We start from the raw sequence: 17,403 nt of genomic DNA on the forward strand, positions 1-17,403 counted from the left end.
TATTGTTTCAATGCACAGAAAAGAAAAATGAACTAAAAAATGCACCTTTTGATAAAAACGTTTGAAAGTAGAAAATGCTCAGAAATGGTACAGGGTATTAGGTTTATAATGCAATGTTTAAAGGTCCATTAAATACATTATAAATTGCATACCCAAGTACATAATGAAAATACAATGCAATTTTACATGGCAGTAGTTTATTTTCTTTTTTTTGACAAAATGACAAAATGTACTTGGTTGATGGCCCCCTGTATACTTATATAAAGATCCAGTATGAAATGGTTTTAAAAAAACAACTTAGAAGCTCCCAATTTAGCTCTATTAAAAAGGTAGATAGAACACCCACTGCAAGTGGGAAAAACAGACACTCCCCCTTCTTCTGCATATGACTCTTTACACAAACAGGAGCAAGCTGGAATAGGTATATGTCGGTATTCTTCTAAAACTTTGGGGCTTGGACCAATGTTATTTAAAAATAAGGAAAACTATACATTTAAAAAAAATAAAGAAAACTGTATGGGCTATATCAATGGATCATCTTCAAAACATTTATGCAAAGAAAAAAATCGAGTGTATAATGTCCCTTTAGATCAATTTTAATTAATTAGTGAAGTGGATAGAGAATACCATGTATAAAGCAACTCATTTGTTTTATTTAGAGAAACAGCAGCAGCAGCTGTACATTAACCATTTGCCATCTGGCAGTAGAGGTTAAAGTCAGCTGACCTTAGTCTTCCTGTTTTGTGGAAGTTCGTAGGAATATAAACTACATGTGCCCCAAAATAGCAGCAAAATCTGCTAGAACTAATATAATTACTATTGCAGGTGCACATACAAATTATTATATGGCCTTGTCTCCCACACAGGCTTATAAATGGCAAAAGCATAATCACAAGAGATTTTAAATAATTTAAAAAGAAAACCAAAACTTCCTAAATTTACCTTTTGCAAGATCTTCTTCTTCCTTTTTTGTAGCAACCGTTCCAGGGTCTTTGGTTACAAGTGCAGGGCTGGCCTTAGCTTGTTCTGCTGCCTGTAATAAAATATTTCTTATTCAGTCTTGAACTAGACATTAAACAATGGTTTTAGAACACACATATAATTTAAAATAGTGTACTAGGTGCTATGAAATACTTCAAATGCTTATTATTGAGCTAGTATAAAATCTCTCCAGCATCTATAGGGAAATATTCTAGACAAGCCTGTCACACCAATACAAATGCAGCAGATTTATGATCAGATACAACCCGTATGTTAAAGAGAGGGCTTCCTTTATCAGATAAATAGTAGACACGCATTCTGATTTAGATAAAAGTTTTCAATATTCCCTTGCATCCGTCTGTAAGCAATTAATGAACACAAAATGAAAGAAAAAATGCATTCAAAAAGCAAACAGTGGATTCATTTGTACTAAAAAGCAGAAATACTTCCGATTTACACAATTCAGCAATGTCCTTGTCAGGTGATGGTTTCCCGTTTAAGTCAATAGGAGTATAAGTTTCATTGATTTGTTCTTTATAATCCTCACCCCAGTATAAATAATTAAAAAAAAAAAAAAGTACTAGCTAGTCTACTTTAAGTTGTAAAACTAATTCCGAACAACCCCAAGAATTATCTTTTTGTGCAACCCCGAGAATTATCTTTTTGTGCACATTTCTAACAAACAGCAATGATCCATCTGAACTATTGAAGGTGCAGGAAGAGTAGCCTCCCCCACTAATAGTCACTGGCAAACAATAAGACGATCTAGTGATCACTTGACAAAGTGGGATACAAACTAATTTATTTGTAAGACTGTAGCAACTCTGGTAAAAGTATTGTTTTTCTTGGTTGCATCTTAAAAGATTATTTACAAATATACAGATATGATGTTTTTAAATTATTTTTCCTGTACTGAATAAAACTAGTTTTATTTTCTTAATTTTGAAGGAGTGTCCCACAAAGAAAGTTAAAAAAAAATAAAAAAAATTCTAAATTAATTTTTAAAGCTTAACATAAATACAAGTGAAATATATGTTTGTGTATGCATATAGATTAGATAGATAAATTAGACTGCATGGGTTAGAAAGGACGGGATATATTAGACAGAGATAGATATTTAAGAGACAGATAGATTACTTATATTATACAGATAGAAAGAAGAAAATCCTGGTTTAAAACATATCACATCTCTTTTAAAAAAAGCTCTTTGTTCATACCTGCGAACCAACTGCTGGAAAAGTAACTCCTTGCTCTTTAAGATTTTTAATCATAGCAGATATTAAACTAAGTTGTGGGTCATTCTTGAATTCATCAGCCCATTCAACCATAAGCGCCTTTAACTTTTCACAGACCTTCGGATGGCCCTGTTGCAAAAAGCAGATAAAATGCGTAAGAAAAGAAAGAAAAAGAAAAAAATTATATCAAATCACACTTGGTATACATGAAAAATTAACAACCTGAAAAGAATCAAATGATAAAAAAATTGCAACATGCTTCATTATTTATTACACTCAATTCTGAGAAATGAAAGCGCATATTGCAGGTTTCACAAGTTTAGTTCTGGCACATATCTGTCCGAAACTGGTTTCAGCAGAGATGCATAAATACAATTCTGCTAAACAATGCAAGTTTTACTAACAAAAATGACAATGGATAACCTTCCCCATTCCCGTAACAAGTCCAGATTGGCTCCTGCAAATCAAATAACGGGTGGGGAGAGTTTGGCCATTGAAAGACAATTGCAACTAACAATGTATTTGGAAAGTTAACACATGACCTGTATGTAAGAAAACTGATTCAGCAAAACCATATAAAGAAATATACTTTAAATGTAAACCAACAGAGTGTGCAGAAACTTACTGCCACACTTACAGCTACTTGATTTATGATTCTTCAGAACATACAAACTCTGTTGTCTCCTTGCAAAGGGCCTTAAACATGAAGGCTGATTCAACTTTAAAAAAAATAAAATGTAAATGGATTTTATTGAATGATCCCAAAGCTCTTTTATAACCTATTATAGTGAACTCAAACACCTATCAGTCTGCTGTTAAGTCAATTGAATATTGTTCATTGTAGCTGTATTTTTCTCAACCAAAGTGTCAAGATGTGTCCTGTTCACTAATAAGGGAATACAACAAGGGGCTACAAAGATCTGGAGAGGAATGAAACCCCTATATCACCTTGGTAAGTATTCAGGCACTTGCAGGAGAACTACTTTGCCATGATGGGAGACCAACTAGGGAGAACAGCGGAATTGCACCTTTATCTCACCTACTTGTCTAGCAGAGGAAATAGCCAAAAGAAAAAAAAAGGTCTTCAATGAGACAGACATTCTAGAAGGATGCTTACTACAATGATATAAAAGGGTGAAGTAATCAGGGCTTCAAATACACAAAGTAAATCCTTTGGAAGTACTAAAGACTTTGGGCCCGATCTAAAGTTCTTCTCTAAGAACAGATTATCTAAGAAGTCTTGTCAGTATGACGAGGGCCCTCAAAAAGAGATAAAATATCAGGGGGTTTTTACATGAGAGATGTTCCTCTTACAAAATACTCCCCTATCATTGGTTTCCACCTGACACTTAGACTGTAAGTGTTCTATGGAGCAGGGCCCTTTAGTTTCCATGCTTTTATTTACTGTACCTCCTATACAGTGTTGCATTATCTGTTGATGCCATACAAATTAATAATCCATTATGTAGAAACTTGGAATCCTTCACATCTGAAGCTATGAGCTTTCTAGTGATGTGTTATAAGATAAGATAAAAAAAATCATGTTGTCAAAGCTCCGGAAAAACAAAGACAATTTGCCTAAAGTTTGATACCAAGAGGTGAACTGTTGCAATGTCTATGAAATGCATTTCTGCAAAACCATCGTTTTTGACTTCCCACATCAGGAAGTTCCATGTTGTCCAAGAGAACACTGCTGCTTTCTTCATAAAGTTCCAATAGATTTATCAGAAACACTCCCTACCTCAGACTGGAGCATTATCCATTGAGGGTCTGTTAAAGACCCAATTCAAATTGGACTGTACTTTTCAGAATACTATCAAGCCACTTTATTTTATTTTGTAAAACCTTACAGATACACCAAGAAAGTCTTTGTAAAACTTATCCAAGCAAATATAATATTTGCATAGCTCTGATGTGCTGAAATATGTAGCATAAAGACTAGTTTCTACTTTGTCACTACTATGTTCATATTCTGTTCCAAAGAAAATGTGTTTTGCTAGGAAAAAAAAGACTATTCCAGACTGAACGTCCAAACAATTCTAGCCAGGAAAGAGATGAAAGTGTTTGCATGCAAGATCTTTGGAAAAGACTAAAACATTTAAATTGTCCAGGGGAATGATACACTTGAATGTTGTTGTTTTTTTGTTTGTTTTTAAAAACAAAAACAAATGACCAGCAGCCACATAAGTTTGTGGATCTTTTAGACCACTGGTTTTCAAACTGTCCTCAATCCTCCCCAACAGGCCAGGTTTAGAGGATTACCTTGGAAGAGAGCAGGTGAAATAATCATGTTTACTAATCAGCTGATTATTTCCCCTGTGCTCCAGTTCAGATATCCTCAAAATGTGGCCTGTTAGGGAAGTCTGAGAACAAGTTTGAAAACCAATGTTTTAGATCAACTGTCACCAGATGTTGCTGACTCTCACTGTTAATGGCATCTTGAATTTGCAGCCATATTACCTTCCTGGAAACCTGTTTTGCACTGATGAAGCAAATATATTGATTAGCTTTTAAATTGTCAGGCTAGAAAATATATAACTGTGAAAATAACTTTTTATTATTATTATTTCTAGTACCCATATATCATATATATATCTGAAAACAACTACTAACAAACTATCTGGAAAGTTAAGGGCAAGCACAGTCTTTGAGCAATAATTGCAGATTTAACTCTATCTTGGCCTCTAGCTCACATTTGAGATTTTCAATTTTGTAAAGCAATGGTATATGGTGTTAAAGAATATATTTACTCCAAACAGATTTAATTAAAAAGCTATAAGGCAATGCAAAGCATGGGGCAATGTCCATAGTTGAAGCATAGACTTTTCACCTAACCATATATTCTACAAATCCCATTTCCAAAAGATTAAGTAGCATCCTAACCATTTATGGGTGATCACTGATAATGAAAAATAGCCTCACAATCCAGGATATAACCAGTTTCCTGTTTTAGGCCACTTCCCTAGGACATTAATATGCACAATCACAACAAAAGAGTGAAAGGAAAGCAAATAAGACCAAGTTCCTGCTTTTACAATTTAGGTAAAAAGCAAGAATTTCCTCCTGAGCTCTAGTAAATCATATTATCTACACACTTTCCTAATAGAATGCTTGTTTTAAAAGGCTAGCAATAAATATTAGCCCTGCAGCAAATATCTGCCTTTCAGCCATGTAACTATTAACTTCTGTTTGCATTAAAAAAATGTGGGCTTCGTATCACTTTAAATGTGATTGGTTCTCACATCACAAATTATATGACATCATGAATGACTTATCACAAACCATTTATACAAAATGTTAATTTGCATGTATATATAAAAAATAAAAACTTCAAATATAGCCCAAATGTTGACATGACAATATTACTAAAATGTATAAAGCCATTTTTAAGAATGTTTATACATTCTGAAATATACTTCTGATTCTATTCTTGTCTATAATCTCTTTACAACAAATATTGACTGTATTGGATGTAAAATGAGTGTATGAATTTATCTAAACAGAAAATATATGTTTAATAGTAATTTGGTCAATTCAAATTGCTATAAATTTAGTATAGGTTTATCACTATAAGAAAGGACTGTATTATGTTATTCCACTGCTTTGATTGTATAAGTTGTATAGGTTACGTCTCAAATCATAATATTATTATTATATTTATAATACTAAATTAACTTTTTTTTTTTTTAAATATTGTGATATTGTTCATTTGCTGTTATATCTAATGATGAATTCTTCAGTTATTGTTAAAAAGAAAAAAAATAACATTTACTATGTTGATGATGGATAATATATTACATTGTAATCTAGTTGAATTTTACAAATTATAGCTAATGTGGCCACATCAAAGAAGTGAAAGTGATAAATATGATATCACTGCTAGCTTTGTGTATCTCCAATGATGTATCTGCAGCCTTCCAGAACATAGTGTATAGTATTTATGGGAACTAACATTTAGAGATCCATTTTTTCATGGAAAAGGTAACATGATTCTAAGGTCCCTAAAGTGATGGTAACGTTTCTAATTCGTATAATCAGATCCGGAATGAAAACGATATTTTAGATGGGGTTTAATTAATCCATTCTATTGAAGATAAGCCGCAACTTACTTTTTTTTTTTTTTTTTGGTGCACCGGTCCTGGAGGTACTGCAATACCAGGTCAATGCGTGGAGTGGACAGAGCAAGCTCTTCTTCCATCTCCCTGTTTCAAAAATCCATTTAATATATGGCACCCAGATAGGGCGCGTATCAGATATTAAACTGATAAGAACAGATACTACACATGATCTTAGCCAAAAGGCCGAGAAGCGATAGCAACTTACTTTTTAATATAGTAATAAAAATCTAAAACCCCACGCTCCGTCCGCCCTCTTCAAAAGTTTGAACTGTTCTCCAATCAGCCCTCTAGCTATACAGGCCACATTTTGTTTTGTAGATAAGGCGCCGATTGGAAAACAGTTCAAACCTTTAGCTCACAAACAAAATATCTTTTTGAAGTGGGCGGCCGGAGCATGGGGTATTGGAATTTCATTGCTATACTAAAAAAGTAAGTTATAGCATATCTTCATTAGAATGGATGAAGTCCATATAAAATATTGCTTCCAATTTGTATAATCATATCCGTAATGGAAACATTACCATAACTAATATTTATCAGCTACTGTATATTAAATATAAAGAGAACATAACAGCAAAACGTGTATATAACACCTCTTACCTTATTTAAAACATTGCTTACTTCACTTGCAAACTCCCTAGAGCACACTTCTAAGTGAAAGATTTTGCCGCAGTTTGACACACACGCACCTAGTAACTGCAGGAAAAAAAAATAGTATGTAAGAAATTAAATATGAATAATGACAATAAAACCATATTTAAGCATTTAGTTTATTGGAAAGGTTTGAAACAGTAAGGGCTAGATTGCAAATTTGCCCGTTTATGGGCATGCGATAAATAACCAGCCATTACAAGTGGCTGGTTATTGCTTCCAAAATAAAGTGGAGTGTTGTTTTTGAAAATAAAACAATGAGCATCTTTATTTTTTAAAAATATAACTGCTAAAAGCAGTTGTAAGGGGTTAAAAGTGGCGGGTGTGGGGTGTTAGAAAAACAAAAACACACTGAAAAGTGCCTTTATATTGCGGTCTATGTGGACTGTGTTATTTCTATAAATATATATGTACAGTATCTCACAAAAGTGAGTACACCCCTCACATTTTTGTAAATATTTTAATATATCTTTTCATGTGACAACACTGACAAAATTACACTTTGCTACAATGTAAAGTAGTGAGTGTACAGCCTGTATAAAAGAGTAAATTTGCTGTCCCCTCAAAATAACTCAACACACAGCCATTAATGTCAGCACTGCCTTAACCCTCTTGGGTATGGAGTTCACCAGAGCTTCACAGGTTGCCACTGGAGTACTCTTCCACTCCTCCATGACATCACAGAGCTGGTGGATGTTAGAGACCTTGTGCTCCCCCACCTTCGTTTTGAGGATGCCCCACAGATGCTCAATAGGGTTTAGGTCTGGAGACATGCTTGGCCAGTCCATCACCTTTACCAAGGCAGTGGTAGTCTTGGAGGTGTGTTTGGGGTCGTTATGTTGGAATACTGCCCTGCGGCCCAGTCTCCAAAGGGAGGGGATCATGCTCTGCTTCAGTATGTCACAGACATTTTGGCATTCATGGTTCCCTCAATGAATTGTAGCTCCCCAGTGCCAGCAGAACTCATGCAGGCCCAGACCATGACACTCCCACCATCATGCTTGACTGTAGGCAAGACACACTTGTCTTTGTACTCCTCACCTGGTTGCCGTCACACACGCTTAACACCATCTGAACCAAATAAGTTTATCTTAGTCTCATCGGACCACAGGACATGGTTCCAGTAATCCATGTCCTTAATCTGCTTGTCTTCAGCAAACTGTTTGCGGGCTTTCTTGTGCATCATCTTTAGGAGAAGCTTCCTTCTGGGATGACAGCCATGCAGACCAATTTGATGCAGTGTTCGGCGTGTGGTCTGAGCACTGACAGGCTGACCCCCCACCCCTTCAACCTCTGCAGCAATGCTGGCAGCACTCATACATCTATTTCCCAAAGACAACCTCTGGATATAATGCTGAGCACGTGCACTCAACTTCTTTGGTCGACCATGATGAGGCCTGTTCTGAGTGGAACCTGTCCTCAAACCGCTGTATGGTCTTGCCCACCGTGCTGCAGCTCAGTTTCAGGGTCTTGGCAATCTTCTTATAGCCTAGGCCGTCTTTATGTAGAGCAACAATTCTTTTTTTTTTAGATCCTCAGAGAGTTCTTTGCCATGAGGTGCCATGTTGAACTTCCAGTGACCAGTATAAGAGAGATAACACCAAATTTAACACACCTGCTCCCCATTCACACCTGAGACCTTGTTACACTAACGAGTCACATGACACTGGGGAGGGAAAATGGCTAATTGGGTTCAATTTGCACATTTCCACTTAGGGGTGTACTCACTTTTGTTGCCAATGGTTTATACATTAATGGCTGTGTGTTGAGTTATTTTGAAGGGACAGCAAATTTGCGCTGTTATACAGGCTGTACACTCACTACTTTACATTGTAGCACAGTGTAATTTCTTCAGTGTTGTCACATGAAAATATATAATAAAATATTTACAAAAATGTGAGGGGTGTACTCACTTTTGTGAGATACTGTATATGCTTATATACATATATATATATTTATGTGTTAATATGTGTAGATAAACACAAATATATACATAAATATTTATATTTACTGCCCATAGCTGCGCTAGGTCTCATGTCGTGTCTCACGGCATGAAAACGAGACTCCCACTGGAGTCTATGGAAGCACGCTCTCGTCAGCACAATTCTTTGTGCATTGGTCTTACTCAGTTGAGCAGGTATTGGCGCACGCCAATACCTGCTCTTATAATTATATACATTTTTGTCACTTTGGCAGAACTCCACAATACGTGCATTTAAAAACATATGCTTTTATTAGATGTGCTTAACCATTATTTCTTACGGATTACTCAGTTGAGCGATATTTTGCGCTCAATTTATAATCTGGCCCTTACTTTTCCCAATCAATTCCAGAAAAACACATTTTAAAAAAATATTTATAAAATTAAAATCATAAAAGCCAATGGGTTGGGAACCATGAAAAAGTACATTGTAACAGATTTAAAATGGCTAGTTTTTCCATAGAAGAAATTCAAAGCATAGTAAGTACTTGTACATGTGATGTAAATAAAACCTACTGTAAGTGCCTGCATCGCAACATGAGGGTCTTTATGGTTTACTCTCTTCATAATAGCGCGAAGACAGTCTTTAGGCCTGAAAAAAAAAAAAATATTAACACTAGAAGGTTGACAGGTCATCTAATTGTCACACACTTGCCAGCTTAAAAAAAAAAAAGAAAAAAAAAAAAAAAAAAAAAGTACTTTTTGTTTAATAAAAAAATAAAAAAAAAAAATAAAAAAAAATTACTAATCTGTTACTAATTTGTGAATCCAAATGTGACCCATGTATTTTCTGGTAAAAGTTACTTTAAGAATGGATAGAATTTAGATATGCGTACATTTTAATTTCTCATGATAACCATTTAAAAATATACTTATGTCCTTTTGTAAGACATGTTATGCTTCTGAAAACAGTCATGATTATATTATTTAAAATCTGCACGTACTAAAAATGTATCCCATTTCTTAGGGACAGTTATAAATAAGCTCCTGCAAATATCAGCCAATCACTGTGCAGCATTAAGGGTCAGGGGATGCAGAATTCCACAGAAAGCTTTTCTGGAGGCAGTGAGAATACAGTTTTCACCTATGAATTACAGAAAAAGTAGGCAATATACATGATGAAAGTGCACTGCAAAGTTGTCTTTTTATGAAGTTTTTTTTGTTATATAACCTGCAAAATATTGAAAATCTAACATACTGCTTTATTTTGAATTCATTATAAATAAAATGCGAAGAAAAAAATGTGTAACATCTATAACACATTGCATCTAAAAAAACAAAAACAAAAAAAAAAAAAAAACACAATAAAATCTGAAAACTAGCAACAACAAAAAAAGCAACATACCCTGTGCGAGAATGGCCGACCTTATCACACAGATCCAGAATAAGCCCCCAGTCTTCAGCTGTGTTCAGCTCACTTGTTGCTTTTTCTTTAAAAAAATAATAATAATAATAATTGTAAAAGATCACCATAAGCTATATTAAACTGTGTTTTACCTCTGCAACGTCAGCCTGCATAGATAAACGGTTAAGGGCAGCAGAAATGCACTACAGAGACCCTAACATATTTGTTGAGCCAATCACAAGAGGCATTTGTATGTATCCAATCTAGATTTCAGTAGGGGATTGCTGCTTATAAGCCCATCTAGGTATAGATGTCTCTTAAAAATCTAGGTATAGAGTCTCTTAAAAATGAAAGCTCTATCTAAATCATGAAAGTTTTTTCACTGTCATGTCCTTTTAAAGCTGCAGCGTCACCTGCACGTCAGTGTATTTACACAGATATGCAAGGATTCCTTTTTAAACTGCGACTCAATTACCACCACATGGTAAGAAATCCCTTTTACACAGAAATCTAATGCCAGTTCTAAATATTGTACAAGTACAAATCCAGAATTCCAACATTTAAACTTTTTATTTAATAATTGTTTAAATAAAAATTATCAAAAATTACTATTTTTCCCACCTGTACGTCACAATCGTCTCTGTCTGTGTCTTTGGTTTGTTTTAATACCTTTCTGAAGGTACTACGTATACAAAACTATTAAAGAATGAAATAAAATTACATTTAGGTTGAAAATATAAGATGTAATTATTGCCTAGATGTTGTTTACACTTGGTTCCATCCCCTCTCCAAACTGTCCCATTTTAAAGATGCAAATATTCCAAAATCCAAATCTTTTCTGGTCCCAAGTAATTTCCTGTAAGCTTACCCATAATGTAAATGAAAGATCTATGATATTACTAACCATGGTAATTTCTGTACATTCTGGGCAAATAATGAAGTAATTTAAAAACACCACTATTTGAATTTTCTGCTTTTGTCAAAAAAGTAATCGTAGTTTTACATATGTCCAAGAAAAGCATTTAATAAATACATGAACACCTGGTTTTCATCATCTCTTTGGTCTGGTTCATCTTAAGAAATGTAATGAATAAATTGCATATAGTACCACAATAGCTATGTATCAAATAAAGAAGATCCTTTCCATTGGTCTCTGAACCGCTAGTTAAAGACTGTAAAACATATGTGGTTTGAGACACAGTAGTCTCTGATACTATAGAGCTCACTGGCTGCTGCATTACCATACTGTAGAGTTCTGTGCTTGTGCCCAATAACTAGAGACACTATTTAACAGTTATTTTATATCAGTGTTTTATGGGTATGCTATCTTGTCCTATACACACCTAACTATAATGTGGAACTTACTTTTTCAAAGATAATGGAAGAGAGCACACTTGCAGCACTGGGGCACTGAATCACAGAACTACCAAGTCTTCACCAGTATTTCCAAACAACATCAATTCCAGCATCCAAATTTTTAAAAGGACCTTTATTATCTCACAGTTGGGTCCATAGGAAAAAATACAACGCTTCAGGTCTGCAATAGTATGATACAGGACTAAAACTTTTTTCCCATGGACCCAACTGTGAGATAATAAAGGTCCTTTTAAAAAATTGGAAGCTGGAATTGATGTCGTTTTGAACATATTTATTTTCACCAGCAAGTTATAGAATTTTTTAATGCAGTTTATGGCTTTTCATCATTTACCTTGATAACAGTGTGCATTGCAAAGGGTTGTTCCCTGCATTTATGTAGGTGGAAATTATGCATACATTAGGGCTCACAAAAATCACAATTTAAAAATCATGTAAAACAAAACAGATTCTAGAGTTTGTGAAATGCTAGGATTTAACAGTAGAACAAATAAAGCATGCATTTTTAAACAACTTTCTAATTTACTCCTATTATCAAATGTTCTTCATTATCTTGGTATGTTTATTTAAAAAGCAAAAATGTAAGTTTAGATGCCGGCCCATTTTTGGTGAACGACCTGGGTTGTCCTTGCTGATTGGTCAGCACCAATAAACAAGTGCTGTCCATGGTCCTGAAGCAAACATTTGATGGCTCCTTAGCTGAGATGCCTTCTGTTTCAAATAAAGATAGCAAGAGAACGAATTAAAATTGATAATAGAAGTAAATTAGAAAGTTGCTTAAAATTGCATGCTCTATCTGAATCATGAAAGAAAAAATTTGGGTTCAGTGTCCCTTTAAGTATAAAATATTTGTTATTTGTTTGAAGTGTTCGCCGCACTGAGTTCCTCAGGCAGAACGCTATTTTGCTGTGAAGTGACGTTTTCACCTCTTAGCCAATAGTCGTGCAGGCTATCCGGCTTGGCAACAGCTGGCCTGCACGAGTATTGATTTATAGGTGAAAACATCACCTTACAGCAAAATAGTGTTCTGCTGTGGGCTGCCTGAGGAGCTCAGTGTGACAAACGCTTCAAACAAATAAAGGAACATTCAGCATGAAGTATTTTAACTACGCATAATATGTTTCATTGTTGCAAGTGAAACATTATAGCAATATAAATTTATTTTGCAGTCTTTTGCTGTAAAATATATCTAAACATTGCACTTGTTTGACTTTCTCCCAGGGAGGCTTGGGTTAATACTTTTAGGCAGTTTATGGGAGCTATTGTTTACTTGTCCCTCTCTAAGCTTCTATCTATGGCGTCACATGCTTTTAAGTGGTGGTTTGTCAGTTTTGCATCAACAATCATGATAGGAAAATGGTGCTTTGCAATAGTAACTAAGTTTAATCAGTGCTAAACCACCTAAAGGGAATACAAGAGGGAAGGTTACCCCACTATGCCAATTTGTAAACAGAGTTTGTGCTATATCTGAATATTAGTTTGTGATTGGTTAGCAGGGGTTCTTTTCTTCTGGGGAACAGGAAAATCAGTGAAAAGAACATAAAATAATATACTTATTTGACAAAATATATGAAGGTTCATAATCATGTAGTTTAGAAACATCTTTAATGCCGCAGTTAAAAATGTCACCACTAGGTTTAACTAGAGATTCTGCGCAGGCAGCAAATGTTTTCCACCTTGACTGTCTCTATTGCCACAAGTTAAGGTTCAGAGCTGCAAATGGGGAACAAAGAGAATGAATGGCAAGTAGTAAGGGATGGAAGTGGCTGGTAAGTACAGACTAACAATATATTAGATTTGTGAATAAATAGACTTTTGTTTTTGTTTTTTTAAACTCCTTCCCCAAAGGAAAAGGATCAGAAACATTTTGCATGGTGGATGAGCAATTGTTACATAAAGACTTTTAGAATATTGAAAATCAGTTCTTGTGCCTCTTCTCCTGTCTACAGTTAACTTTTTCTTGAGTGTCCCTGTTTGCCTGTGATAGTATGTTGGTTTATACAATCTATCTTGAAAGGGATATAAAAGTTAAGTAAAAAAAATGCTGTAACGTGTTACATGCAAGCAATAGTGCAATAAGAAAATGTTCTGTGTTTAATCCCTGGAAACTGATTTAATACACATCTGTCACGTCAAGAGCAGCAATAGCTGAACACAGCTGGTGAGCTAATTATAAAAAGTATATGTGTGTAGCCACTAATCCCTAGCAACGGTCAGATCTGGGATAGAAGTGCATTCTTACTCTGGGTCTGATTTTAATGGGACATAAAAGTGAAAAAGATCATGTTCTAACATGTTAAAACATGTTATTAGTGCACTGCTGCTTGCATATAACTATTTGTTTAACCTCTGTGAATGGGTTAAACATGTACTTAAAGGGACATAAAACCCAAAAATGTTTTTTTTTCAGATAGAGCACACTATTTTAAACAACTTTCCAATTTACTTCTGTTATCAAATGTTCTTAGTTTTATTGTTATCCTTTGTTGAAAAGCAAGGATGTATGCTCAGAAGTGTGCACGTGTCTGCAGCACTATATGGCAGCAGTTTTGCCACAATGTTATGCATTAGCAGGACTAGATGGCAGCACTATTTCCTGTCGTGTAGTGCTTCAGGCATGTGCACACTACCTACCTAGGTATCTGTTCAACAAAGAATATCAAAGGGATTTAACATACAGTTAAAGTACTTATCGGGAGCTGCAGAGCACTGATGGTCCAGAGCAGAAACTGCTGCTGACCATTTAGCAGTGCTTGTCACACAAACCAGCTGTGTGCAAGGCTTGACAAACCCAGGCATCAGGGAGCATGGCACCTTAAAATTGTGCACTGGTTTATAGTCCCCAAGACACCCATGGGTTCCCCACTTCTCCCTGCACTTAAAATTTAGCTTGGAGCAACTGTATCCTTTATAGGCCTTGCAGCTGTTAAATACAAATCCAATTTTTATATTATGTGTGTAATTTATATGTACACGCAGAGTGAAGCACACTCACAGGAACGAACAACCGGCTCAATACCATTGCTAGCCTGTTCTATGGCGATTTACCACCTAGGTGCAGCTTCTATTAGACCAGTAAAGCTTTTCACAGAGAAGAACTTTCCTGTATTATTCCAGTCTGATCCCGCCTATTACAGTCAATCCAGCCCTGAAATACCAGGCAATTCCTCTCTGAACAAGGAACACAGCGACCACAGATGATCGTTTCGGCCTCGTCAGTGAGGTGTAGCCATATTCCTCTAAGCACACTGAGCAAGGAGTCCACGTCTGGATTCCCCTTTTCTCCATAGGGAGATTAAATACTACACACAGAGAGAGAAGCACACTCACAGGAACGAACAACCGGCTCAATACCATTGTTAGCCTGTTCTATGGCGATTTACCACCTGTAATTAATATGTAATCAACACACGCATATGTATGTGTGTGTGTGTGTGTTATTTAGGATTAAACTTTTTTATCACAATAATAGCTCTTTATTATAGTGAAATTGTATCACTATAATAACTATTTAAAGTTAGCTACAGAGCAGCAATGGGAGCCAGCTGGTGATTGGTGGCTAGACACGTATGCCTTTTGTCATTGGCTCACCAGATGTGCCCTGTTGCTTTAAACCATCTTTGCAGGGGTTAACCCTTTTGTGACTGATTTGATTTGTCTCTTGTTTACACGTTCCGATGTGAACAAATTGAAGTGTCGCGATCGTGCATGCAATTGCCAGATTTCAATAATGGGATCAGGTCAGAGGGGCGAGCCTACAACGCTAGACACGCCCCTCTTAGGTCCCGATCCCATTCTGGAACCACTGTTGGCTTCAGTACAGCCAAATGGCTAGGATGTTATATGCTGTCCTAACTGCGCTAAAGCTCAGCGCAGTTAGGACGGCATCTAACGTCAGGAAAAGGTTAAACACAGTTAGAGCACTTGATTATTGCCCTGTTGCAGCATTGCTAATGATAAAATGTTATGATTTTATGGGCACGCCACCCAGGTGATTTTACTGACCACCCAACTAAAATGTAAGCTTATATTAAACTAAAATTATCTTATAGAATATATATTTTTTCCAATATTTGTTGCACAAAGTATTTATTAAATACATTTATGCTAAACTATGCAATCACTTTTTGTTTGATAGCGTATTTACAAATAACCGAAAATATTATAATATTGCAAAATATTATATGGACAACATTTTCTTTGGAGAACACTGATATATAAAACACATGGGAGCTGCAGTTTTCCATTCATTGTTTTATCAAGACCTTTGTATTTCTTGATCATGCCCATCAACATATTTGATCAGAATGATCAAAAGACCCATCCAGGTATCTTGTATTCCTGTGTAGAACCATCACCCCTTATTATAATTCAAGAAATATATTTGTTTTACCACATCTCCTGGAAGTCTGTTCCATGCATCAGACTCTATTATAGGTTTACAAAACTTCAATTTACAGTGGGTTTGGTGATCTCTGCACAGGCTTCTGATACAGCTGGTACTACTCTAGATTTAACTGTACAAAACGTATCTATCTAACCTGTCAGATACCTAATGGTCAGCACTAAAGTGTCTGCCTTACAACTTACAGACAAAGGTTGAGGTGAGCAGAAGCACCTTACCTACATCAGGGTCGAAGGGGTTAGATGTAAAGAGAGGCATGTCTGCCGCTTACTGGGAAGCCGGCTAGAAATGTTCTATGTCCTACTCCCTAGTATAGGACAGTACTCCCAATAAGCGTTTCTTCCACCACTACCCCACTCTCCTCCAGTCAAAGCATCAAAATCATCAGATCTCTTTGGGTCCACACAGCTGCCCATACAATAGAGCATCATGGGAAAGAAGCTGTCCTGACACTTGCCTGCCTTACAAGACCCAAAATATTGTATTATATACGGTAATTGTACAAGCCAGCATGTTTTGTTATAATTGCCAGTTCACTTGTGTTATTATTGTGACCAAAAAATAACTGGCGTTGGTTTCACGCAAAAACTTGTTATTTTATCGTTCTGCTTGACTGAAATTCGTTTCATGACACTCCCTAAGATGCTCTGTGGAAATTTATCGACATTCCCTACATTACAGTGGGTACTGGGCATGCGTCGTGCGACAAGAAAGTTTTAAAGGAGACATTTTTATGGGCATTGGGCATGCGCAGTGTGTAATGCTCGTAGCGAAGCGATATACAAATATAGCACTTTTTATGTTGCGCTGCATCTCTGAATTTCTGAAATAGGCTGCGCTGCATGCTGATGTGTTTAACGTGCAACACACATTTAAAATATTAAATTTAAACCTGTTACAGAAATCAGTTATTTTATAGTAATTCACTGCGATGATAATATAAATAAATTAAAAAAAAAGCATGAACATTAACACAGGTAGTTTAGAGTTTACACCGATTAACTGATGTAAATAAACTATAGTATCATCTGAAGGAGGAGGTGGGCGGGTTTGGGGATGTTTGCGGAGAAGAAGCAGCTGATCGTTGGGAGTGACTGATGACAGTGTACTCAGAGAATGATCTTGCATTGTTCTTCCAGTCACAGACTGGAGTCAGGTTGAGCTGAGTCAGAGAATCATGTGCTCCAGTACTCGCTGGCACTGGCAGTATTCTCTAATCTCTAGTTTTCCGGTGCATAATATCATTTATTTGTTTGGTAAAGTTACCGTGTTACATAACACTTAGTCATTATTAAACGGAATTTTATCCTAAC

General features: G+C 35.8%; 1 protein-coding gene and 1 non-coding gene across 4 annotated transcripts in view; both read right to left on the reverse strand.

Moving 5' to 3' along the window:
* STAM (signal transducing adaptor molecule) overlaps positions 1-16,698 on the reverse strand; it is a 73,784-nt gene extending 57,086 nt beyond the window's left edge. Inside the window, exons 1-6 of one of the 3 annotated variants that reach the window (XM_053713975.1) lie at positions 16,309-16,686; positions 10,312-10,396; positions 9,483-9,558; positions 6,935-7,030; positions 2,199-2,345; positions 943-1,033 (exon numbers count right to left, since the gene is read on the reverse strand). In XM_053713975.1, coding sequence (XP_053569950.1) covers positions 943-1,033; positions 2,199-2,345; positions 6,935-7,030; positions 9,483-9,558; positions 10,312-10,396; positions 16,309-16,348 — 535 coding nt within the window. In that variant the 5' untranslated portion in view covers positions 16,349-16,686. Of the gene's footprint in view, positions 1-942; positions 1,034-2,198; positions 2,346-6,934; positions 7,031-9,482; positions 9,559-10,311; positions 10,397-16,308 lie in introns of all 3 variants that reach the window. The other 2 variants (XM_053713976.1, XM_053713977.1) reach the window with 2 other exon arrangements.
* Positions 6,339-6,529, reverse strand: LOC128661837 (U2 spliceosomal RNA). Its single transcript, XR_008402635.1, has one exon. It is a non-coding gene; the product is annotated as a U2 spliceosomal RNA (small nuclear RNA).
* Positions 16,699-17,403: the final 705 nt, after the last annotated feature.

The sequence above is a fragment of the Bombina bombina genome, chromosome 5 (assembly GCF_027579735.1).
Source record: "Bombina bombina isolate aBomBom1 chromosome 5, aBomBom1.pri, whole genome shotgun sequence".
NCBI lineage: Eukaryota > Metazoa > Chordata > Amphibia > Anura > Bombinatoridae > Bombina > Bombina bombina.